The 25,869-nt window shown below is 40.0% G+C and overlaps 1 protein-coding gene across 5 annotated transcripts in view; it reads left to right on the plus strand.

The window, feature by feature from the left end:
• FAM171A1 (family with sequence similarity 171 member A1) overlaps positions 1-25,869 on the plus strand; it is an 87,420-nt gene that overhangs the window by 45,297 nt on the left and 16,254 nt on the right. For 3 of the 5 annotated variants that reach the window (XM_068673857.1, XM_068673856.1, XM_068673859.1), the window contains 4 exons: positions 4,588-4,815; positions 10,452-10,544; positions 15,535-15,693; positions 20,640-20,816. In XM_068673857.1, coding sequence (XP_068529958.1) covers positions 4,588-4,815; positions 10,452-10,544; positions 15,535-15,693; positions 20,640-20,816 — 657 coding nt within the window. Of the gene's footprint in view, positions 1-1,950; positions 1,976-4,587; positions 4,843-10,451; positions 10,545-15,534; positions 15,694-20,639; positions 20,817-25,869 lie in introns of those variants that run through there. The other 2 variants (XM_068673858.1, XM_068673860.1) reach the window with 2 other exon arrangements.

Consider the following 25,869-nt stretch of genomic DNA (forward strand, 5'->3'; position numbering starts at 1 on the left):
CTGAGAGCCAACAGGGAACCATGTGCATGCTCAGGTCCAAAAGAGCTGTATTCACTGGTCAGGAGCCATGTATGCTGGGCAGAGCTATCAGCTCAGGCACAGCCCGTTGTGAATGTGGCTGGCCTGTCTCAGGGCATGAGCGCGGTCAGAATTCATCAGCATGATGAATTCTTACCTCTTACCTCAGCCACCTCTGCTTGGCTGCATGGAGAAGAACCACCAGTACCACTGCACTTGCTTCCTTCCTTCAAGGCCTTGCTACTAGCAAAAAGCAAAGCTCTTTCAGAATCTAAGAAAAGAATAATCCAGCTTTAGTAAATAATAGAAAGGACAACACTATCACAATTATTTCCCTCTAGTCCACTCTCGTGAGACTCATCTTGCAGCCCTGCACTCAGCTCTGGGGCCGGTAGCATAAGAAAGACATGGACCTGTTAAAGCAGGTCCAGAGGAGAGCCAAGAAGGTGATTAAAGGGCTGAAGCACCGCTCCTGTGAAGACAGGCTGAGGGAGCTGGGGTTGTCCAGCCTGGAAAAGAGAAGGCTCTGGGGAGACCTCATTGCGGCCTTCCAGTACCTCAAGGGGGCCTACAGGAAAGCTGGGGAGGGACTCTTTGTCAGGGATTGTAGTGATAGGACAAGGGGGAATGGCTTTAAAGTAAAAGCTGTTAGATTTAGATTAGATGTTAGGAAGAAATTCTTCACTCATATGGTGGTGAGGCCCTGACACAGGCTGCCCAGAGAAGCTGTGGATGCCCCATCCCTGGAGGTGCTCAAGGCCAGGCTGGATGGGGCTTTGGGCAACCTGGTCTGGTGGGAGGTGTCCCTGCCCATGGCAGGGGGTTGGAATTGGGTGATCTTTAATTTCCCTTCCAACCCAAACCATTCTGCGATTCTACAATGCTGTGGCAGAATGAAGCTCACTCTTATAAGCAAGCAGTTCACGTTCTCTGAATTCATCTTCCATGGTGATTTCAGATCCCTGCCTCCATTGTGTTTCTTGCTTCCTGTATGTGTCCTTCTCTGAGTCCATGTGTCTTTAATTCTGTCAGAGCTCCTTGCGGTGGTATTCTGTAAAACTCAAGAATACTGTATGCTTTATCCCCACTGTTTTGTTGAGAGCACCAGCTGAAAAGTTTGCCAGATATTTTGAAGGACTTTATTCCTTAGCTAATAATGAGTCTTCTAAGCAGCTTTTTAAAATTAAATACTTCTTTTAGTATAGCTAATCTTTCAGTCTAAGACCTCCATACTAATTTGAGGTCAGACTGATCATAGATCATTTGCTGTCCTTATTCTGTTTGCTTCTTTCCCTTTTGCATGCCTCCCGTTCTTTAAGAAAAAGTGCCTGAATATCTCATCCCAGTTCTGAAGCTTACTGTATAGTTGTAAGTTTTCGTGGTAATCCTGCTTTATAGATTGTTCTTATCACTGCCTCTGTTTGAAAGAGGCTTTTCTTCAACAATTTATTTCCAGTTTAAAGCTTGTGGTCATGCTATTGCTGTGGAAATTAGTGTGATAATGCAGGTTCTGTGTTCATGACTTCACTGCTGCATTAGATAAGAAGAAAAAGTAGCTGCTGTGTGGGAGAAAGCCCTGATTTAAGCAAGTTGTGTACATTTCACACATATGTCAGTGAAGATAATACATGAAAAGAATGTAGAGTTGTTCAAGCTGCTAGGATTTTCTCTGTCTTCTTAGGGAAAAAAAAAAAAAAAGAAAAAAAGAAAAAAAAAAAAAAAAGAGGAGGATAAATAGCCCCAGAGATCTAGTGGCAGTTCCAGTCTTTTGCCTTTCAAGACGTCAGTCGTCCAGCTTGGGTTATGGCCTTCATCATTTCAGATTGGAAAGAGCATTTTGGAGACCCTCATGAGACGGATGCAGGAGCTACAGGGTGAGGAATAAATGGATTTCTTCCTAGAGATACCCATGGCTAGCTCTCTTGTTTGAGAGAGTGAGGTGGATTTATGTGCACAGGTAAATTTGTGTATTGATCTGTCTTCATCACTTGATCAATTTTAGTATTATTCTCTGTCCTAGAATTTTGCATGTCTATAAGGAATTAAATAGGCTTAATACTTACATTATTTTCTAGTTTTCTTTCTTGATTACTATTTAATATTCCAGAGCTCATTGGTTCCTTGTTACGTATGATTGGTTTAGAAAAGGCTAACTTACATGTTAGTGATACTGTTAACCACAGCATTCAGCTCGTCTTCTTTCCTTGCTTTTGTTTTAATGCATGACCCATTATTCTTAGCCACATCTGTTCTTCAACATTGTTTGCTAGGCAGTTCAAAGTGGGAAACATTAACAGCGTAGCTATCTGGCTTTAGATCTATGTTGTCCCTGCACATTCAGAAAATAAAAACTTATATTGCTCTTTGTCCTAACATTTGTAAATACATGCACAGTTTGTAAATGCGTAAATACATATTCATTTCTCCTCTGATGAACACGGCTTCCTTTCATATGCACAAGATTTCACAAGTTACTTGTTAGGCAAAGCAAGGTTTCAAAGGACGCATTCTATACGTGTGCACCAGAGTGTATGTATGCTGTTTTTTCAATATATGTTGTTTTCTTTCACTACTAAATGCAAAACTGGGAACAAGTCCAGAATCTTTAATAGCTAGAATGTATTTCATGCTGATCCCCTCCAAATTGGCATTCTTCATTGCCAAGTTCTAAAGCAAGGGCTGTGATGATGATGAATTTCTCTAATGGGATTTTTGTTCAGGGCTGCCTGATATTTATATTTTTGTACTCTGGGATTCAGACAGAAGGTCTCTGCTTATAAAAGGGCCCAATATCTTTCTAGCTGAAATGCCCTTAGGAAATAGGTGCTGATATTTTGAGGGGTTGTATTAGATCATGATGCCCTTTTGTAAATTTTATGTTGTCATGATGTTTCTTAGCTTACTCAGTTGTGTCATTTCACTACTGAAATTCACAACAGATTTTGTTAAGCTCTTTGTTGTTCTTCTTGGTATTATGTCTTGGTGGTTCAGTGCTTATATATATGAAAATAATTTCTTAATTTCCTAATAGGCAGTATTAATATAATAGAACTGTATCCCCAGTTCCGTTCCATAGAAACTAATGTGTTGTTTTTAAATACATATGAAAATGAGGTCACGCTCTCTTTTCTGGGCAGCACATGAAGAAATGAGTTGCACATGGAGTATGAGCATCTTGCTTGTTAGTGGCTGCATTTCCCTGACATAAAAAGGGATTTTGCAAAACATTGTCTACCACCTTGTGGAAAAAACTAAGCCAAGGGAGGGGAGTTCATGCAAGAATAAGAGAATTTCCAAAGGTGAGGGCAAGAACAAGAGAAATATGAGAGTGGGAGAGAAGAGAAAAAGGAGGTAGGTTCTCATTTAGGAGAATGAAGGGACCATGAAGGAAAAAATCCAAGGAGTGGTTTGGTTGAGGCATTGGGCTGCTGCCGGGTCTTTTCAGCGCAGCATTGCATTTAAGTCATAGCTATTGAAGAAAGGCAACAGCTGCTACTTCAGAGCATGAGGCAGAGGAACTATTGTGGGGACAGAAAAATATCATCGATACAGAGGCATGCCTTGCCGAGGGACTGTCTTGCACAAGCCACTCCGCTTTATGTAACAAAAGGCTTGTGACACGATGCATGGTTTAGTCATAGGAGTGGACAAATATTGCACATCTGGAAACATTTAAACAAGTAATTAGTTTCTGGAAAAAGGGCACATTACTCAAGTAAGATGTAGTCCATTGTGTTGGCTTCTGACTATGTGTCTGCAATATGTATGATTCTCCTACTGGCTTAACAATCACTTTTCCACTGCTTACACTCAGCAGTTGTATATGGGGAGGGGTAATTCACTTGTGTTGGGAGTGACAAACAGATAGCACGAGGTGCTGTGACATTTTGGCCCCTTTGGAAAAAGGGCAAGTAAACAGGGAGCCGGGGAGAGGAAGGTGTTTCTCTCTTGTTCACCACTAGCACTCAGCATCCCACCTGGTCATGCCCTGCTTTGAGGGCAAGGATCTGATCCTGTGAGGTTTCACTGACCTGGATAGATGTCGTCAGAGCAGTCTAGTGCCACCTGGGGCAGTCTTTCCTACCAGGGTTCAAGATCTCTGGCTGTATCACAGCCCACTTTATTCCTAGGCTCCCCTAGGAATACAGAGGGTGCCGCACCATCTGTGCCTAATCTATGATATTAGATAGCATGTGTGTATAGAATTATGAAGCTACAATGAGACTGATGCGTTGCCCGTCAATTGAATATTGCCTGCCACTGGTGATGTGCTGCCCAGCTGCATAGGAGGGATGTACATGCCTCCACAGGTAGGGCTAGCCAGTTGGGCAGTAATTCGGGGCCAGAGCACGTGGTCTGCCTTGTGACAAGCTGCAGCATCTCGTGCGAAAGAGCAGCCACCTGAAATGGTGAATGGCAGGCCAGGAAAGCAGGTCATACCGGGCACCAACGTGTCCGAGGTCTCTGAGCCCTGTGTCTTCATGGTCGTTAGCATGCTGGTGCTTTCTAACTGCTGCCTCCTGCAGAAGCTTTTCCAGTGATAATCACTGTGGTTGTTTGTCATTGCAGAAGTAACGCTGAAGGTCCATGTAAGCGATGCCAGCACACATCAGCCAGTAACTGAAGCCTTCATTGAGATTTTTACCAACCAGATCTCCATTGCATCTGGAACCTCAGGAGCAGATGGCACTGCCTTCCTCAAGTTTCAGTATAAGTTGGGCAATCAGCTGATAGTGACTGCTAGTAAACATGCATATGTGCCAAATTCTGCACCATGGAAACCTGTAAGATTGCCTGGTAAGAGACCTTTATTTTTGTTCTGAGGTAAGATTTTGCGTCTAAAGGAAGTTACACAATTTTATATGATATATTTTAATGCTTGCAATCCTGGGTGGGAGGAAGAACATCTGTGCGTTTCAGAAGTGCAAGGTTCCTTCCTCAGCTAAGCTGTGGCATCAGGGCTGTGCAGAGATTCACTCTGCTCCTGCCTGTCCTTGATACAGTGCTGTGTCAGTTTTCAAACAACTGTTGGTACTCTTACAGCTCCACAGAACGTACAGATCTACCCCAGATCTTTTTCTTTATAGGAACTCTGTTTTCAAATGCTCACTTTCAGCATCTGTGATGTACTAGTTCTTTTCTGTCCTGAGGTATAGCAACAACTGTTGCATTATAGGCCAGCCCTGGCCTTCCAGTTCTTGGCCATGTCTCATAGGACAGTCTAAATCTGTAGTTGTTATCCAGTTGTAAAGACTTTCTAACATAATTAGCACGGTTAGTTTCTTCAACAGGCAAACAATTACAGTAATAATACTTGCATGCTATTTCTTATCTGAATGCTTCAAAATTTTGTGGAAGATAGGAGCTGTTACATTAGTGGTACAGGAGGGGAAACTGAGTCCTGAAGCGTACTTCTGTACTGCTAAACCAAACAGGTCAAGGGTGCCTTTTTGACCTTGAAACATGACAACTAGATGAAGGTCACATCCCCCAGCTTTCATCTACCTTTCCTCTAATCCCCAATCACAATTAGGGTCCAAGCAGTTTGGGAGTGGTCTCAGACCTGTGTTACATCCAAAGCATACCTGGGCATCACCTTGGGTTTGGTAATTAGCCCAGGTCAATTCCATGCCAAGTGTTAAATGCAATAATATTTAAAATAGCATAAGGCACAGGGCAGTGTTCGGTCCCATGCTCTGACTCTGCTTTATTTATTAATACCAACACAGTGAGTGGGAACATGTGTCTTGCCTCAAGTTCAAGCAGCAAATCTGTGTTTGGACTGGGTAAACAGTTCGAATTTCTTCAAACCCAGAATTATGCTCTACGTATTTCAACGTGCCGCTTACTTGCCTGAGTTTGCTTGCTTCAGAAAAGATGGACTGACTTCTTCCATGTTTCCACTACCTCTGTCTGCTATGTTCTCTGTCTACTTATTGAACCTTTAGGGAAGAGCAAGGCTGTTAGGAGTATAATGAACGAATAAGAAGCAACTGGAATGAGTTGCAGCACAGAAGGTTTCAAGTAAATAAAAGGAAACAATTCTGTACAGCAACAGCAGCTGAAGTTTGGAACAGGTTGCCCAGAAAGGTTGTGTTATCTCTACCTTTAAAGATATTCTGAACTGAACTGGACAACCCCATGCATGGCTGAAGCAGGTGACCTCCAGAGCTCCCTCCTAACCTTAATTATGCTATGATTGTAGCTAGAAACTTCCTTGATTTTTTTTCCTATTTAAATATGCTGAAGTGAAGCTTCCTCAGCATACTTAACATACTTCCTTAAGATACAATCATAAATGATTAGAGCATGCATTAACCTTTCCTTGCCCTGTGTCTCCTATATTTCCTACTCACACCCTAGCTCTTTTGAATGCTGTATATTCTTCCATGGGCCTGGAGTTTGTTCAGTTAGGGTTTTTGTTTGTTGCTTTCTCTTATATATTGATTTTGAGGGAAGGGAATTAAATATGGTAGTATTGTTTTGGTAAGTCATTGAAGTTTAAAGAGCAGTAATTCTATACGGTTTCCACAAAATCTTTCTATCTACAGCTGAAATCTGAGCTTTACTCAGAAAACAGATTCCTTTCACCTTTAATCTTCTCCATTGAAATTGGTAGATCATTTCCTATTGATTTAGTTGGGAGTAGAATCCTTTCTTTTGCTTTCCCTGCTGTGAACTTAATCCTTTCTTTGATTAAAGAAACAACAAGTTACAACTTGATCCATCTCATGTAGATTTAACAGGTTTGTTCTTTGAATTACTCCTTAAAAGGGCCTTGACACAATAATTCAGACCAAAATACTTAGGCTGTTATTTTTGTGTTCGGCTTCAATGCCTGTTGTATTTAAAATACTTACAAAGATCCATTTGTATTTAAATGCCCCCCCTTGTGATACTTGTAACCAGCACAATGTAGAAGTTTTGAAAACTATGAGGGTTCTCTTGTTGCCTTTGGTTTTAATCTGAGTTGAATGATGGGGAATAGGCAGCATATTTAGATCTTGTTTCTGCAGTGTACACCCTTACAGCAGGATCTTCATTTCCTCATGAAAATGAAAATCTTTCATTTCTTCATGAAAACGCTGTTTAACAGTACTAGTATTTGTCATTCCACAGACCAGATATGCCATTCTGAGCAGAGTTCCACCCATGCCAGTGGTTTAAACTCATGTGCCATTCTGTATGCTGTGGGTAAAGGAGATATGGACAGATTATTTCCACCACCTCAATGTGGAAATGACAACCACAAGTGGGAGTAGCTTTGAAAGCTGTAGGCTGATAATGTTGAAAGCACTGTAACAAGACTTTGCTGAGGGGTCAGGATTCTTCCATCAGAGGCAATATGCATTAGTTGTAACGTTATGCTGAAAGGCTGTGCAGCCACTGATCTCATGATATTATTGTAGTAGCTTTAAGAATCAAACATTGAAGATTTTCTGTTCTCATAATTCAGCAGAAATCAACTTTTCTCATATCAACCAAAATGATTACTAGCTCTTTACCACTTAAGCAGGAGGATTATTTATTTACATAGTGATAAATGGCAGGAGGAAAAGATTAAGATCTCTTTTTCCATTAAACTATTTATCAGCAGAGCCATGACTCCAATTATTAACAGTTCATTAATTTAACATCACTTGACTTGTTGAAGTGTTCATGATGCTTCCATGTGTACTCATCTATTTGTTCTTGGCTACACATAGATTTTGCTTTGAAAATAGTTTGAAAGCAAATAAAATTGCAACTGTTATTCCATATTCAGGAGGACATTTAGGGGAGAGTGATGTTACTGAGAAGCCCAGTTCAGACTGGGTGGTAACATCAGCCAAAGGAAACCATGGGGAAAGATGGTTCTAGGAGCAGTTCTAGGAGCTTGCTGTGTTTCTGGTGGGGAAGATCTCACCTGGGAAGCAGTGGCTCTGCAGAAGACATGAGACATGGTAGGTCAGTGGTTGAGAACAAACTCACGATGCAGCACTGCAACAAGAGGGAATAATCTGTAAAATGAGGAAAAACAAAGACTGAGAAGACTGGGTGTACCATCTCAGCACTTCTTGTTATGGCCACTCTGAGAAATGTGTGTCTAGTTCTGGATCTGCAATTCAAGAAGAAAGTTTAAAACTGCAGGGGTATATAGAATGATTAAGCCATATAAATATGGCTTACAGGGAAACACTTGCTTACAGAGAAACAGCGCTTAATTTATTTTGTTCACCATAGGAAAAATCATGGAGTAATTTGATCACAGTCCATCAATGCCTGCATAGAAATGAGTAAGAAATCTTCTGTCTAGTGGACTTGTGTTGTAAAGATGATCAATAAATTTCAACAGGTAGAAAGACAGTTTAACAGCCATCGTAATTTGTTCCTAGAATGCTGATGTTGTGGTGTATCCTTCACCACTGGACATCTTTACAGGAAAACTGGATTGCTTTTCTACAACGTATTTTCTAGTTTAAGCACAGCAATTGGATCTGAAGCAGTAATTAATTCAGAGAAGGCTGCAGTAAGACTAGATCTTGAAAACATTAATTATTTTTTTAAAGTACAATATGCAGTCTTCCTCTTTCTTCAAACATCTGTATTAGAGTTAGAATAGTTCAGTTGGAAGGGAACTTCAAAGAACATCAAGTCCAACTTGCTGACCTCTTCAGGGCTGGCCACAAGGTGAAGCATGTCACCGAGGACATTGTCCAAACGTCCCTTGAGCACAGACAGGCACGGGGCACCATCTGCCTCTCCAGGAAGCCCATCCCGGTGTGTGACCACCCTCATGGCACTGACATTTCTCCTCACATCCAGCCTGGCCTTCCCCTGGCACAGCTCTGTGCCCTTCCCATGCCCTGCCATCACTCACCAAGGAGCAGAGGCCAGCACTTCCCTCGGTGCCTCCCCTCCTCAGGAGGCTGCCCAGAGCCATGAGACAGCCTCTCAGCCTCCTCTTCTCCACAGCCCAGGTGTCCCCAGCCTCTCCTCACAGCACAGGCCTTCCAGCCCTCTTACAGTTTGGTGCCCTCCTCTGGATGCTATCAAGGCCCTGAACATCCTTTTATATTGTGAACTACACACAATATTCAAGGTGGGGCAGCACCAACATTCAAATGCAGCAGGAGGGAGGATCACCTCTTCTGGCCGGCTGGCTGTGCTGTGCTCAGGACACCCTGAAATGGGGTTTGCCCTCCTGGCTGCCAGGGCATGCTGCTGGCTCACGCTGTGCCTGCTGCCACCGGCACCCCCAGGTCCCTTTTTGCTGAGCTGCTCCCAGCCACTCGTCACCCAGCCTGTGCCTGGCATTGCTCCATCAGCTGCAGCACCCGGCTTTTACCCTTGTTGAATTCCATGCCACTAATCTCTTGTATAAAGCAATGCATGTTAATTGAGAGGAAATTTAAAAACCATCAGAAAATTTGAAGGCCTTGTGCTTCTATTAATCAGTTCTGGAAATGTTTTCATCAGCTCATGCTCACTTCAGAGTGGGCCAAGCACCTTCCAGGTGCAGATGCAGGATAGTGCCCAGGTATCAAAAATGCCTAGTCTGCATTAACTCCCTGCTCTCCTGCCCTTGAAAGCCATGCATGAAGTGCGGGCAGATATAACTCCTGCTCTTTTCATGGGTGCATATTTTGATGGATGCAGGAATCAGGTGTTCTCAGTGGCTAATTCTGTGCATATATCTGGTCTGCTGGGTCTGAAAAGTTTGGCATGATATTATGTCATATTTTTACTTTCCAGATATGTATGCATATCCTCCCAACACCCACACCTACCCATCCCCTTTAAGGAATGTGTGTGCCCAGTGGCAGAGGAGGCCTTTCAAAACAGATTTCTTGCAATAAAGCCATTTATTTGTCCTCTTCCATACCACATGATAGATTGACACTAGTTCTGCTATATGTAGAGGTTCTATAGTGTAGGTGGTGACTCAGTAAGGACATGCTGTATTTTAAAGCAAATTATTCAGGCTTATTCACCATAGTTTGCATTTCTGTATGACTTTTTATGTAAGCATCTCAAAAGTATAAGTTTCATTAAAATCTTTCTGAGGTAAGAAGTGTAACCATTTCACATCAGAAATAATTCAGTCAGACTGAGTTAGTGTTTCACTCATCTTTATGTAATGGCAAGTCTTTCTGTGGAGCTGGGAACTATAACCTGAAACCCTGCTTTCCACTGTACCCTTCTGTACTTACACCTACTGTGCATGGCTTTATCGGGAATCAAAGTGTAGAACATACTGTTTAGTTCAATAATAATTACCCTGGCAATTTAATTACTTGGTTTAGAAAATGCATGTGATTTCTCTCCCATATATAATATGATTTTAATAGCGTTGGTTGCCTGTATTTGCAAAAATAAAGAAGTTCTGTTGTTGTTGGGTTATGTTTCTGAGCATTCGAGTATATCCCACTTAAACCAATTATCTTCTACAGTATTCTCTTCACTGAGTCTTGGCCTTCTTCCTGAACGCTCAGCTACTCTAATGGTCTATGATGATGTAGTCCAAATAGTCTCAGGATTTCAAGGTAAGCTGATTTTTGGAAGTTGGAATTGAAACTTACATGATATTTCAAACAAACAAACAAAAAAACCTGCCAGCCTCATACATTCTGAACTCTATAGTGTGGGTGAGACTAGTATTTCATATGGGATTCTTGTGAGTTCCCTACAGAATGTTCCTCTCTGGGATGGTTTTACTGAATCGATTAATAGTGAAATTCATCCCTAACTGCTGTGACTAGGGAATCCAAGTTACTTGGTAATAAACAAGTTTGAACTTTAGTGTGCCATTTGAGAGCTAGAGATTAAATTTCTTTTGCTGTCTGTTAGATGTTAGATCATCTAACCTCCTCTGATCATCCTACAGTACATGTTTTCTGATGTTCTTACTATCTAAGAATTTTCTCTAATTTTTTCTTGCCTCCTACTGTGAATGCTAGAAGCATAGAAAAATTGAAAATACCTCATATGTGCATTGATAATATATAAACTTGCTTTTCTTAATTAATTCCTCTGGACCGCTTAGCAGACTGCCTGCAAGCCCACATACTACAGTGAAACCCACTGTATTAGAAGAATAAAATCTAGATTCCCTTTTCATAAGGCAAAACAGAAGTAAAAGAAGCTGTAGTATCAGTCCAATGAATATGCTGTATTTTCTGAACTGCACAGCAGAAAATCAACATGTTCATCTAGCAGGGATCTGACCTAACTTAGCCCAGCTGATCTGATATGCTGAGGTAAGTCTGCTAACAAAAGAACAGAACTTCCTAAAGATACCTCAGTGAGACAAAACAAAGGGTCATCCTTCCTGTGAGCACTCTGTACATAAACTCTGTCCTATTCACATCCATTATGAATACCATCATTTTAAACTCTAGCAGATAATAATAAACAGGGGAATAGTACCTTCAATAATACTGCAAGATAACCTTGTTTTATCCGAGGGAATATAATTCAATTATGCCTTCCTAACATCTTTTTTTATGGTTAGAAACCATCCAGACACAATAGGCTTTTCATTAATGAGAGCACTAGATAGGACTGAAGCTGGAAAAGCACTAAACAAATTACATAGCTGATGGAACGCTCAGAAGGAGCTAGAGAACAACACAGCTGTGGTACATAAATTCTGCAGCTTGAGAGCTGACATTAGATAATGGGGTAAATTAGATGGACAGCGGACTGTGTTAAATCAGAAGGGATTCCATAGGACAAAACACGAAACACTGTTTACCAACAGTATTCTTCTAACATTATAGAGTAAATACTCATATTCTTATGCAAATGTGCTACTATTACACAATTCGCTTAAAATAAAAATATTCGTTTTTTTTTTTACAGCTTCCTTTCTTAAAAAAAATAAAAATAAACAGGGACACTTAAGGGCCAGGGAGACATGTAACAGCCAACGAGACTCTTAAACATTTTCTGTGTAATCTTGCTCCCTGGGTGAGTTGATCAAGGGTGTTCCAATATATTAGAATAAAGTAACTGATTCTGCTGGTATAGCAGAGAAAGAAAATGAAGAAAAAAAAATGTTACCCAGAGTATTCTAAGAGTTTGAATTTGAACTCTCATTCTTGCACAGTAAAAACTATTTTATGGGACCAACCCACGCTCCTTTTCTTGGGAATTGTCCTGTGATGAAACCTAAATGAAAGACAGCCTAGACATTGTACCAGTGTTTGAATGGAACCTCTCTAATCATGATCCAAAATCCTTGTGACCTAGTTTTTCTCTGTTACTTCTCCAATTTATTTCCTAGTTACTTCAAGCTGCTGCAGAATAGTTGATCAGGAGTTACCTTAATGCAAAAACGAGAGCAAAACAGAACTTAGTATACTAGGCACAGACTGGGAACACTGGTGTTTGAGGCGCCAATCAAAGGAAAAGAAAGGCATGTCTAGTACAGTAAGTTACCAGTTGCTTTTGAATAATTAAGCAAACAAGCAACTTCTTATGCAATTGAGAAGTTTGTCTGAGTTGATGCAGCCAACTTCATGTTCATGATAGCGTTATATCCATTGCTGCATCCTGTCAGTAACTGAGATAGAGCTTGCCAGCTCAGCCCCTAGGTCATTTAAGTTATTTAATACCAGCACAGTGATGAGCTGAACTTCTGCATTCAGTGCATGGGAACTGTATCAGCACCCTTTGTCTTTCTTTGCCATACAGGCAATCAGAGCATGAACTGATTATATTTCAGATGTTACTTCACATAGATTGAAGCTAAACTGTTGGTGTGGTGCCACGTGTCACACATTCCTTGTGGCAGGAGATGCCTTACAGGAACTCCTTGAGAAGTGCACTGGCAAATGGAAAATGACAGCATTTAAATCACAGTTGGTATGTTGACAAGAGGATGCCTAAAGAAGATAAGATTGGTGCTAAAAGCCCTTTCCCTTATGGCACTCACCAAAATGGAGAGAGCTCACGTGCCAATTTTATAGTAAAGTGTATTGGTTTTAATTTTGTTTTTACAAGTTAATTCCCATGAGCATCCCCAGTGGGGAGAAAGGGACATTCCTGGACAGAGAGGGAGGACAGCTTGTGGCAGCACAGCTTGAGGGGAAAGCAGCATTACTGACGTAAAGAAATCCCTACCTGGAAACGCGGTCTTCACTGGGTGTGCATTCACTTTAATGCCCAAATTTCCAAGCACATCCTAATGATTTAAGCATCTGAGAGGTGAATGATTCTCTTCCTGTTTTAAGAGAGAGGAAGAGCAAGATGCAAAGGATGAGTAGCTTCCCTGAGGTCCTGGACTTGACCTCTTAAAAGGAAACCGGGTTCCTTGGGGCATTTCAATATCAAGGAGTTTGTTAATCTAGGATGTGAATTAAGTAGTTATTCTGTACCAATTATTTGTATTTATATGCACAGGCTAGCTACAAAGGAAGCTGTTCCTCAGTAGCTTCCGCCTTAAAATTTGCATACAAATTTATTCCTGTGCAGGTTTCCTGTCAGTTTTGGGACTTAGCCATGGGAACATTTTGCGTTGTCTGTAGGGTTCAAAAAATTGAGGTTTTGTTTTTGAGTTTTTCTCCCTTTGTATTTATGATTTGGCAGCTCATGGCTCTCTCAGTGCTACTAAATAATCCTTTTTTAATAGAAAACTCCAGAACCTACCCATAAATTGTTGTGGTAATGGATTCAACAACAGTTATTTTATTGTTAATTCTTAATTACTTGGATCTTCAGAAATACAATGCCAATTCTTGGCAACTTGAATAATTCATCTTAATCAGATATTTAGTCAGCAGAAAATCCTACATTTTTACATTGAACTGATAGTGATAATCTTAATACTATTTTTATTGTTGTGGTTTTTGCTGTTTTGTTACTGTGGATGCTTATCCATATGGGACATATGAACCCACAGCAGTGCAGTCAGAGATTTGTGAGTGTTTGAACAGATGTGCCCCTGAGGAGCAGCAAACGATTACAATATTGTAAAGCACTAGGGAGATAAGTCTTTCCCAAGTTCATTTCAGTCAATTTATTTAGTCTTTTATATTGTTTTCCATTTACACCTAGAAATTGGCTGAGAGAGATTTCTTCCCATTTCACAGGTGTGTTGTTTAATGACTATCTTAAACATTTAAGAATACTGCTAGTCTTGAGATCCTGCTGTAAATACCGTAAAGTTTAAGGAATTTAAGGGGGAAAAAACAAACAAACAGCTTATTCTTGCAGAATTACTAAAGAAATGACAGCTAAACAATAATCAGCTTTTTGAATACACTTGCCTGCCTATTTGACAATTTTTGTTGGCCAACACAAAGCTTGTTCTGTTTTCTCATAGCTAGAACTCCTGCTAGAAGGTAATTCAAGAAAAGATGCCAGCCTCCTGGTTAATGACATTGGCAGTTGTAACATTTAAGAGTTGAGTCAAGCTCTTTAATCTTTATCTCAGTGAAATGACACACAACCTGAAGCTGCTGCTTTTTTTAGGAAAAGAAGCAAAACTGTTTTGAGTTGTCATCCTTGAACCACGTAGTCAAATACAAATTAAGGAAAGAACTGCTTGCCTCTTGATTTTAAGCTGTGGGGGGAGTGTGCAATGAGTATTCAACAAGAGCTCTGGGGAACACAATAGATTCTGATTTAAAAATTAATTTGCATGTAGCACACAAACTTGCAGATGGAGTCTTGCTGTGTGTTGCTAAACAGTATTAATGGTGAGCATCCATTGAAAAAGACTATTGACTCTGTAATCCAGGATTTAAATGAGATGAAATAGCACATGATACAGTCTTAAATCATGTTACAGTAAGACCCTTCAATTAACAGCTAGTGATCCTGAAAAAAATGCTAAAACTATACAAGACAGAGGAAAAAAGAGAAATTACATGCCAAATAATCTGGTTCTGTTTAGATGTGTACTTTGCATGGGAAAGTATGGAAACTGTTTTCACCCGAGCTTTGTCAAGTGAATCTTTTTATCCAGTGGTTTAAATAAGAAGTGACTGTTAATGTCAGTGGTAGAGACAGTTATCATGGCAAAAGCTATCTAAAAATACAGTGTGGAAAGTACCCGAGTTAACTGGGACTAGAATTGTAGTTTCTTAGAATAACACTTTAGAGTGCAAACAATTTAAATTTCTATATCAAAAGAAACAAAATGTAAACAAAAAAATGATGAACAGGATACTTCCCTGAGCTTTCAGATGCGATATCTCTGAATTTGATTTTAATTTCAGTGACATTCATTGAAAGAAGTGTGTAATTAAATTTGAAGTGATCCTGGCAAATAATGTAGTCAGAAAAGATTCTGACATTAGATGCTTGAACAATTTTCCTCAGTAATGCTTCTAGAAAAACAATAGCAATTGCAAAACAAATGTAGAACTACTGTTTTTCCTCCATGTGCTCAACAGCCTTCTGATGTCTCTGTCCTTCTCAAGCTATTTTAATTTGTAATGAAAACAACTGTATATATGCTTCCATAAATGTGAACTCCTAAATATTCTGCCCGCTTTGGATGTAAAGACACTTTTAATTTTTTTTTAGGTGCACGGACTCAGCCACAAGTTCACTTTCAGAGAAGATCTGTGAAATTACCAGAGAACACTAGCTACAGTGATTTGACAGCATATCTGACTGCAGCCAGTTCACCCTGGGAAGTGGACAGTTTCCCTTATTTGCAGGGATTAGATGGAAATGGAACAGGTAACCCACCACTTCAGTTTTGCTCTATTTTCAAATCGGTCAAGGTACCAACTCTTGACTGTATCAACGCCAAGATTCTGTTCCAACAGAATTTAGATAACATTATATATTCAACTGCCCTATCAAAATTCTGTTCTAATGAGCAGTTTTCACTTGGCAGAATTCTTATGGTATTGACATCAGCTGATTCTCCTGCTGATAATCATAGTTAAAGGAATCAGTCCTCAAATCAATGCAGAGACCAAGGTCCCTCCTAAATGGGAACACTGAATAGCAAAGATGAAAACTTGGCCTTGGAAGAACAGAAAAGTTTCTTATACCTGTAGTGTTAAACTAAGTCTCCAAATAATGTCATTTTGCATGTGCACATACAAAAACAGAGATCAATGTGAAGGGGCAAAAGAGAATTTAAATTGAGAATGCAATAAAGTTTCTTGTTGCTTTTTTATCTAAAAATATGCATATCAAGGATTTAATACTCTGCTGTATTAAATCTAGCTTCAGCAGAAGCAAAATTCAGCAAAATTCTTCTTGCACCAAAGGGAAAACACAGGCAGTGTTAAATTCAAAGCCATAATGCATTTTATGACTACAACTGCCTGTTATTCTTTTTCCACTTCTCATTGAGTCTAAAATAATTGCTGTTATGTAGGCTAGAGAAAAATAGATGAATTGGACACAGAAAGCTTCAAATGCTTAAAATGTTGCAAAAAGAACAACATGTTCTCTGTGTCTGCATTGGGTTAGAAAGAAAGCAGTGGACTTGCAGTGCAACAAAAGAGATTGAGATTAGTGATTAGGAAAACCTGCTGTGGTGTAGGTCATTCAAGCTATAGAATCAGTTGCTTGAGGGTGTTGGACTGAATTAGAAAATCACCTGTCAGGATGGCAGAGGCAGAGCTGCTTTGAAGCAGGCTAAATAACCCCTTGAGGTCCCTCCTTGCTGTTTCTCAGGATACATTTACTTGTGATGTTTTGATCTAGGTGACTTTGAATGCTAGGTCATGCGAGTAAAGGGTATGTGACTGAGCTTCCTAGTTCTTCCTTGGGGTGGGGGGAACAGGAACTAGCAAAATAAACTTCCCTTTCCCTTTGTACATATCTGAATATCTCCTTTTTTATTACAATTAGAAATGTGTCATCTACCTTAACTCCAACTCTTCTGTCTGCTTCAGTGAATACATCTCATCCTATCCCTTCATCTGTCGTTTCCCCACTCTCATCTTCAACCTTCAGTTTCCTCTGTCTGTTTATACTCAAACACAGTCTAATATCTTTTATCTCCTTCTAAAATGAAGGGACATACCTATCACATTCGTCCCTCTGTATACTTCCTAATCTCCTTTATTTTTATCTCTAAACCCACTAAACAAATTGTTGACAATGTGTGGGGAATTCCTCTCTCCCAGTGCTTTTCTCAGTGCTCTGCAAACCAGCTTCCCACACTTGCATTTATTTAGTGGCATTTTGGCAAGGCCTGTTTTCACATGATCACCACTCACAGGAACTACACAAGTAGGACATCATCTTCCTCCTGTTTTACCTCCTAGCCTCCTACGAAACAGATGAATGCACCCTTAGTTTTTTAGTCTTCTGTATGCTAGCATGCACAGACTATGAAAGGATCTGTTCTGTTTGAGCATGTTGTCCTGGATCTGACCTTTGTTAACCTTCAATTAAAAGTGTGTGCCAAAAGATCAAAATGATCTGTAAAGAAATGAGTTCTAAGAGACTGAGAAGAGTCTTGTCTTCTGAATATTGTAGTATCTAGTACAGTAGAATATAAACTATGAATACATTATATTCATATATGCATAATGGTATAGGGGAAATGCGTTCTATTTTTAGTAGAAGTTTCCCCTGCTGTGGAAACATTAAACTTCAAAATCTTAACCTTGGATTGACTTCATTTTCTTCAGCTCTGAGTGACTTGATGAAGATTTCACCTGAAAAACTCCTGAAGGAATAAAAAATGACACCAGCACCTGGGAATTAAAAAGAAAAGAATAAAAATATGTATAAATTTTAGAATTCTTAAGCAACTTTGCTGCCTCTCCACCCACCTACTACTCTACTGGTCTTTCACAGAGTATTAGTAGGTCTGTGGACTTCAAGAGAGGTCCTCCCATTTGTTTAAATCATCTCAGTTCTCTGGCTCACTTTTATCCAGTGACTTCGCAGTTACTTTAACTAAAACATGTTCTCTATGAATTCAACAGGTTTTGTTTAGTTTTATAAGATCCTAAGTGGATGTTGAAGTAGTAATGTGGGCCAGTGGAGATTCATTGCATGAATCAGCATGTTCCAAACATAAAAGTTCAAACAATTTTGCTGCAAGTCGTGATAAGCCTGTATAGTGTTAGCTTATTGTTTGTATTAGTCACCACTTGGAAAGCAGTAGGATGGTTTCACAAAATATCCTTTTAACCAATCTAAACAAAACTTTCCATTGTTTGCAGGGATGGACCAAGCTGTCTAATAATCATTACTCCTGCTGTTTTTGTAGGCTGTTTCCTTTTCATAAAGAGTCAAGTCTAAGTCACAGTGGATTTTCCTCTGATTTTTTTTTTTAGAGCTCTTTACAGGTCACCAGATGTCAAAAATGGAAATAAATAAATGAAAGCTGACATTTATTGAAGTCCATTCCCATTTAATCTGTGCATGTGCTTATCAGTTGTATAGCATGTGAGGGTTTCATAAGCATTGATTTTAATTTACCTTCACAACTGAAAGGAGACAAACATATCTTTTTAACGAGAGTTTACATACTGTACAAGATGGCAAACTGAAGGACTTTTTATTCTTCTTGCCAGAGATCAGTAGATTTCAGAAAGTTCTTTGTCTTCTAATCTAACTTCAGCCCAGTATTGAGCAAAGTGTCAGCGCTCCTAAAGTAAAAAAAATGTGAGCAGTGTTTCATCCTTAGGATGCTTCTTTTGGGGCTAGATAATGCATTTTTTGCAGACATTGAAAGCAGATAAGATTTATCAAGACAGGAATGAAAGCAAAATTCCAAAACTTCAATATGTAAAAATAAGTAAAATATAATTTAATTGTAGATATTGATCTAAATGTTTCTAAAATCCAAAGTTGCACTTTTTGTCATTAGGAATTTGGATGTGCCAGAAAGGGATCAGGTCGTGGTGCTTAGCAAGAGGAACTGATTTCTCTGATACCAGCAGGAGAAGCCTAGTGGCCCAAATCCAGTGACTTGGGGCCAGGCATCAATCAGACAGAAGTTACAGGTACATGGGAGAGGCAGGGGACTGAGTGATCATGAATAAAACAACTTTCCCCACCAGTCCCCTCCTCTCTTTCTGCTTCATATCCTAAAGCTGTAGGGGTGTGATACCATGCACCATTGGAGCCTGTAATATAAAGGCTTGGGTAGGCTGGCACCTTTCCCCTATTCCCTATTTGAATTCTTAAACCTTATTTTCTGTTTGTTTGTTGTTTGTTTGTTAGTTTTTCCTCTATGTTGCCTGTGTGGCTCTCTTACACGGCCATCTTCAGTGCTCCTGTTTTCTCAAAACTTTAATCCCTCTGCAGGACATGCCCCTGCCCCTTGGTTTGTGACAGATCAAAGCCGAGTGTGTGCCCTTGTGTGTGCTTTCATCCGTCCTTGGCCTGTCAGCTGGGGAACAGCAACACTCCCCTTGAAATGTGGGAAAAATGTGCGTCAAAGTAGATGCTGTTGTAAACAAGCCACATGCAGAGTTCCTTGTGGTTATTTCGCATGTCTTCAGCTTGGCACCTCTTGCAAAATTCAAAGAATTTAAAGTTCTTGGGGGTTTTGAGGAGCTCTGTCTTTTTTTCCCCTGTGCCACCCCCACTCCTCCTGCCTTTTCCTGGTGGTGTCTTTACTTTGGTGAGCTGACTGCCCCTGAGAGGCACTGAGCTTCACAGAGGCCATTCCTTGACACTTACTCACTGCTAGGAGACATCATAAAGGTCTTAATGCTGTTGTCCAGCACTCCCTCTGCTGTCTTGAACAGATTTGCCCTAATGAAGACTGGCACCGAGATGCTACATATTCCAGAGGACTGCTTGTTGTGACTTGGTGTAGCTGATGGGCACAGCACTTGGGTGAAAATGTGCTTTCACAGGCAGTTAGTGCAGATATCAGGCAACAGGATTACAGCAAGGGTGTAATCTCTCTCTGCCAACCAGGCACCCCAGCCAGGCTCCTTTTCTCGTGTGCAAAGATCAGCCCCGCAGCAAAATCAGCAGCTGCACAACCACCAAGGCCAGGACAAAGGAGAAGGCAGGGCAGCTGCTTGTAGCAGCAGTGTGGACCCAGGTGGGCTCAAGCCCCTTGCAAAACTTCCAGGTCCATGCCTTTGGTTTAGACTTCTGCAGGTATTGCTTTGAGCTCCAGATCTTCTTGGTTTTAAGCAGTACCTGAAGCTTTTTTCCTGAATACCTGAATGCATCTTCCTTATTTTTCTGCAATTGATTCATTTGGTTGACCTAGCTGAAGGGTTATAACATTTTTTTAAACCACATTGTTGTGAAGTAACGCCCATTGGCATATAGTTTAAATATAAAGAATACTAATAATATTGCACAGATAAGATAATACTATAAATCAATTTAGCTTGGTTGATTTCAGGTGATGTTTCTTTTTGTTTGTTTTTGGTTTTTGTTTTTTTTAAAACCCTGATTATGTCTGTGATACCCGTGTGTATTAGTTTAAAATGAATGAAGGTGCAAAAATATATACAGGAGAATTCACATTGTATTTTTCTTGTCTTTGCTATTTTTAACTTACTTAATTTTGGAAAATTCCAAAATATATACATCTTGGTGAATTTTGTAATGTAGGGCAGATTAATACTACCTTCCCTTGAGAAATGTCAGTCCAATGCTGTGGTGTTGAACCACCTGAGTGTCTTTTAAACTTCAGGAAAGTCTGTAGTCATAATATTCATTCATTCTCTTGGTAGGAAACAGCACTCGGTATGACCTCACCCCTGTCACTGCAGTCAGCGTTCACCTTCTCAACAGCGATGGGACTCCAATCCCAGTGAATGGCCCCATCTATGTAACAGTGCCTCTGCCAACAAACAGCAACTTGAAGCACAATGCACACGTTCCAGCGTGGAGGTTTGACCAAAAATTCGGTAGGTAACATTTAACTGTGCTTCCTTCGATGGCTTCATTTATCTGAAAATGATGTCTCACTGCGCTTATTATGTTATATATTGAAGTTTTCACTGGAGTGTACAGAAATAGATTTTCTGTCTAAAAGGAGAGAAGACAGAGTTTTATTATTCAAGTAATATGTACTGTATATGTAAATATACTTGAGCAGTATGAGGTGCCACTTCCAGACAAAAATCTTTTGTAAATGTAATATTTTACAATTATTAAATATTTTCCATAAAACGATTTTGAGAGGACTTGATTTCAGCCAGAGACTGAGAAACAGACATAACGGCTGCAGCACTGAAGTGGAAGTCTGGAGAAATGGAAACTAGCCTTATCTCTGCCACCAGTCAGCTATTTGACCTTTGGTCCATCTCTTTTCTCTGTGGCTCAGTTTCCTGTCTGACAGATAGGAAACATAATACTGACTCCTTTTGTAAATCACTTTGAGGTTGACTAATACCATCAAGAAAGTACGTGTAGATGTTTAAAAAAAAAGTCATGAAATATTTTGAAAGGACAAAAAGCCTAATTAACGCAATCTGTAAAATGTTCTCTTTTTTTACATTGCAGAATAACTTTTGCTGTAGTGAGCGGGATTTCTCCAGAAATCCGTGTTATAGGATCTCTGTTTTTTTTGATATAGGGGTTATTTTTGTTTAGGGTTTTGTGGGTTTTGGTTTGGTTGTGTTTTTGTTTTTTATTGTTTTGTTTTGTTTTCATTGCTAGCTGGTATACCATGCTGGCCTTCTTTATACTTTCAAAGTGTAAAGAATTAAGGGTATAAGTCTTGTCCTGGTGATTCTACTTCAGTTATTCCATTGTCTTTTCTGAAGTATATACCAGATGGTTGCTAAAAAGAAGTCAAGGAAGAAGAATGGAAGGTGAGAAAAGCGGAGGCTGTGAGATAGAGAGAACGAAAAAGAAGCCAGAGATGCAGATCATTACAGACAATCAGTGGAGCTTTGTCCCTGCAAGGCAAAAGTTTGAGCCAGTTTATGATCACATCCAGAAGGAGAACTAGCCTGAATCCGCTCTGTTGGGGGAAGGGGTAAGAGAGAGGTGAGGGGGGAAATAGTGTTTTTGCTTCCTTCCTGCCTCTGTTTGCTGAAAAAGCCTTTTTTTTTTTTTTCTTTTTTAAATAGCATTCCTGCTAAATCCTTTGTCAGGAATTAGATGTATTAGAGAGTACAGCAGTAGGATTTAATAAAGAGTAGGTTTGAACACAGTACAAAATTGAACAGTAGAAGAAGAGTGTGATGATGAATTCAGGGTTCCCCTTAACTGGGGAAATGTTGGTTTTCTTGTGGTGCCCCTAACAGTAAGTTTTACTTTCTGCCTGACACTGATTTTGATTTGTGATTCTAGAGAGTGTTTTGTTTTCCCTTGTTCAAGAAAAGGCTGGTAAGACTGGCTCATGTTTGCCTTCTCCACAAGGAGCAGTCCATCCCTAATCCTTCCTGTCAGCTGCGTTACAACCGTAGCATGTCTCACTGCTAGATACTCACTGCTAGTAAAATGGCTCTGATTTTGATTACGGAGCTTTCTCATTTATGGCCAAATTTCCATGCCCCTTTGGTGAGGCCTCCAAAGCTCTCTTACAATGGAAGATGTGTTTTTACTGTTGCATATAAAAAGCTAGTTACACTGTTACGTGCAGTATATGTTAGTATAGATAAATATGGGCTCATTAATTAGTGGTGCAGCTTGAGGCTCCCAATCTTGAGACAAGTTCAACCTTGTTTGCTTCATGACAAACTGCTGGAGTACTTGAGGTGTTGTGAGGAGAAGGCATGAGGACTACTAAACAAAAAGCATTTTTTGTCAGGGCTCTTGACTTCACAAAGCCACGGAGAGGAAGGTATTGAAGATGTTATGCTTAGGCTCCAGCTCACACTTCAGCTGAAGTAAGCATCTTTCCATGCAGCCGAAGACATTGAACAAAGGCTCATTTAAGCCCCGATTGCAGCATGCCAGTTCTAGCAGAATTTTGGCCACATCCCAACCAATTTAAATTAGAGCAGCCTAATTTAATAAGTAGAGCAGCTACTCTATCTTTTGCGGGCTACATTAGCACCCTAAGGGCTGTCAACCTAGCCATATGTAGCGCGAACGCGGTGGTACCCTGTCATTCCCCGTGCCTGTTGTGCTTGGAGTCTGAAGGGAGGAGGATGGCTGATAACTGGGATGGCTCCATGCTGGAGAAATGTTTACCAGGCAAGTAAGTTGGTGTAACGTTTGCATTGCCGGATCTGTGCCTGCTCAGGATAGGGCCTCTAACCTCATTATTCTGATTTTGGCTTTCATTTCAGGAGCTGTTTTTTCAGTGTTAATTATGTTGTGGTCTCTCCTTAATAGATTTTCAGTGGCTTAAATTTTCACACTTGTATCTGAAAATTGAGTAAATGCCAGAGATGGAAAACTGTGAATGTATTACGAGGCAATAATGCAGTGCTTCTCTCTAGCGTATTTGCAGTACAGTGGGCGCTTGTTCATTCAAGCCATTGTTTTTGTTCAGAATCCATGTGGTTGTCATCATTACTGTAGGAAGTGTAATTTCTGCTCTAAAAAGCAGAAAAACTTTTTCACTTTTAGGGGAGGGAGTGGAGAAGGGACAGAAACACTAGAAATGTATTTCAATTCTTAGAATCGCATACGTTCTGCTGAGCTCATGATGTGCTGATATAAACCCAGTGGCATCTGACTGGAAGTGCAGAGATTTTCATAGTTTCTACAGAAATTATGCGTATTTGCATATTACTGCAGCCAAAAATAATTAATGGCTTCTTAGGATGTTTACCATAAACAGTCTGTATTTTCATTGCCACAGTTTCTGTCTTTTCTCCAGGAAGAACTGGAGAGAGAAGGGGGAGAAGCAGCATAGTTTGCTTAAGGCTGAGGGTAGCTCCACTGACACTGATGAAACAGCCAGCCAGAAAAAGCAGGCTGACACCAAGATAAGACAATCTGCTGCATCTAGTTTATATTGTTACAAACGAGATGTTTCATTACAAAACAAACTTATTGCCTTGCCTGCATGGTGAACAAATTAAAGCACTAATACCTTTGTGAATAATTAATGAAATGAAGAGCATCTAACTATGCTCTGGAGAAGTTTTAGGACAAATGAATGCTTCCAACCTTGTTCTTGTGCTGGAGATACTCAGCCACCTTTCTCTGCAGCAATTCTTAGTGTTGGTAATAGGCACAGGTGCATTGATGTTGTGGAGACATACAGTAAAATGCAATTTCATCATTCTGCACTGTTGATATACCTGTATCTCTCTTGGATATCATGCACCACTGGAAGAGTGCTTATATTTCAGTTTTGAACATAAGAGATATGGATTTTCATTTTTATAATCAGGATTGTTTAGTGATTCTTGTTTTGTTTTTCCATTTTCTAAGTCCTGTCTTATTTCCCTCCAAACTCTGAAGTGGTTGAAAACTTTTCATTTTTTTCTTTATCCATAAGCAGATGTTTGGGATCATGACTTCCTCCTTGTGTGTTTGCCTTGATGTCAGTAGGATTTACAGCAATATACACCAAATTTCTGTCCCGGACTTCTTTCTAACCTTGTCCATTTCTGTCAGAAATGAATACTACACACTATACATCCCAGTTGAAATTTAACTTTTTACCTCCTGAATGTTTTCCTGCTCCCACCAGCTGGGCAAAATATCACGCCTATGAATAGTTAGATGTGTTCTCCTCAGCCATTTGAACATTGGAATGGTTTTTGCTTTATGCTAAGCTGTCCATTTTTCATTTGAATCAGTGAGCAAAACTGTAAGACCAGAACTCTTCATTTCAAGTTGTCACTTTCATCCCATGTGGTATGGAAGCATTACATTGCCTGTAGACTACTAGATCTATATCTAGATCTGTATGAATGACTTAAAAGTATTACTAAATACTGCAGATCACATAATATGGAAGTGAAGTTTATTCTTTAGTGACAGTACCGATGCATCTGAATCCCACCAAGGAACAGGAAAATATTTTCAACACTTCTCAACAGTGTATGGCAAAAGACTCTTGGAGTGAAGGAGATAAACCTCCTCCCTTTGTCTCTTCACTCCTTAAAATGTGTTCCCTTTTGTGCAATAACATACATGAAGTTCAGAGTACTATTTCTCTGTTCCTGCTCCTCCCCAAACACTTGGTGTACGTCGCTGACATGACCTTGTGGGGTTTAAATTGCTAGCTTCTTCACAGGGGAGGAGATTTTCCCCAGTGCCTGAAAGCTCAACCATGTATTAATGTAAAGTGATAGCAGAATATGGAGACAAGTATCTTGGGGGACTCTTTTTATAGCTTTATAAAGAGCAATATTTTATGTACTCTCACTGTGCTGTGTCAGTGCTTTCTGGCTGCATTTGATGCCATAATAGATATCTAAATACATTGGGATGTCTGATACTTTTTATTGGGTGACGTGCTGCCTCCACTGAAAAAATATCCATTGATTTTTGTGGAGTCAGAATGTCCTACGTGTTCCTTCTTCAGCAAAATGAAGATAATGTTTTCTGTGCTCGTAAGAAGTTGTGAGAATATACTTACATATAAAGACTGTGGGTACCTATTTAAACTTGACTGCAATATGGTTTTGTTGTATTTCGTGTAGATCAAGTTCATTTTATGTTCCTAGCACTTACAGGAAGAGAGGAGCAGCTCCTGTCAGGACCTGTAGCAGGTTATGTCTGCCTGTCTAATAGTTCTAGATAAGGTGACTTGTAAAAGTCTCCAATTTGAACTTCCCATGTGGTAGCAATAGTAATTCTCCCAAAGGAAACAACAACTTTTTCATAGTTTAAAAATAAAATGCATTCCTCTTTGTTGTGGATTCAGTTAACTTCTGATTGCCACCATATTCATGCACTGCACGATAGACATGAACTAAATTAACAAAAAAATAATGCAGTCCATGCTCTGAACTTAGGTCAGACGGACTGTGTTTGGACTACATACAGCTGCTTACGTGACCTGGGACTTCATGTGCTTCTCAGTGGGTTTTTCTGGGTTTG

Source organism: Anas acuta, chromosome 2 (genome assembly GCF_963932015.1).
Source record: "Anas acuta chromosome 2, bAnaAcu1.1, whole genome shotgun sequence".
In the NCBI taxonomy this organism is placed as follows: domain Eukaryota; kingdom Metazoa; phylum Chordata; class Aves; order Anseriformes; family Anatidae; genus Anas; species Anas acuta.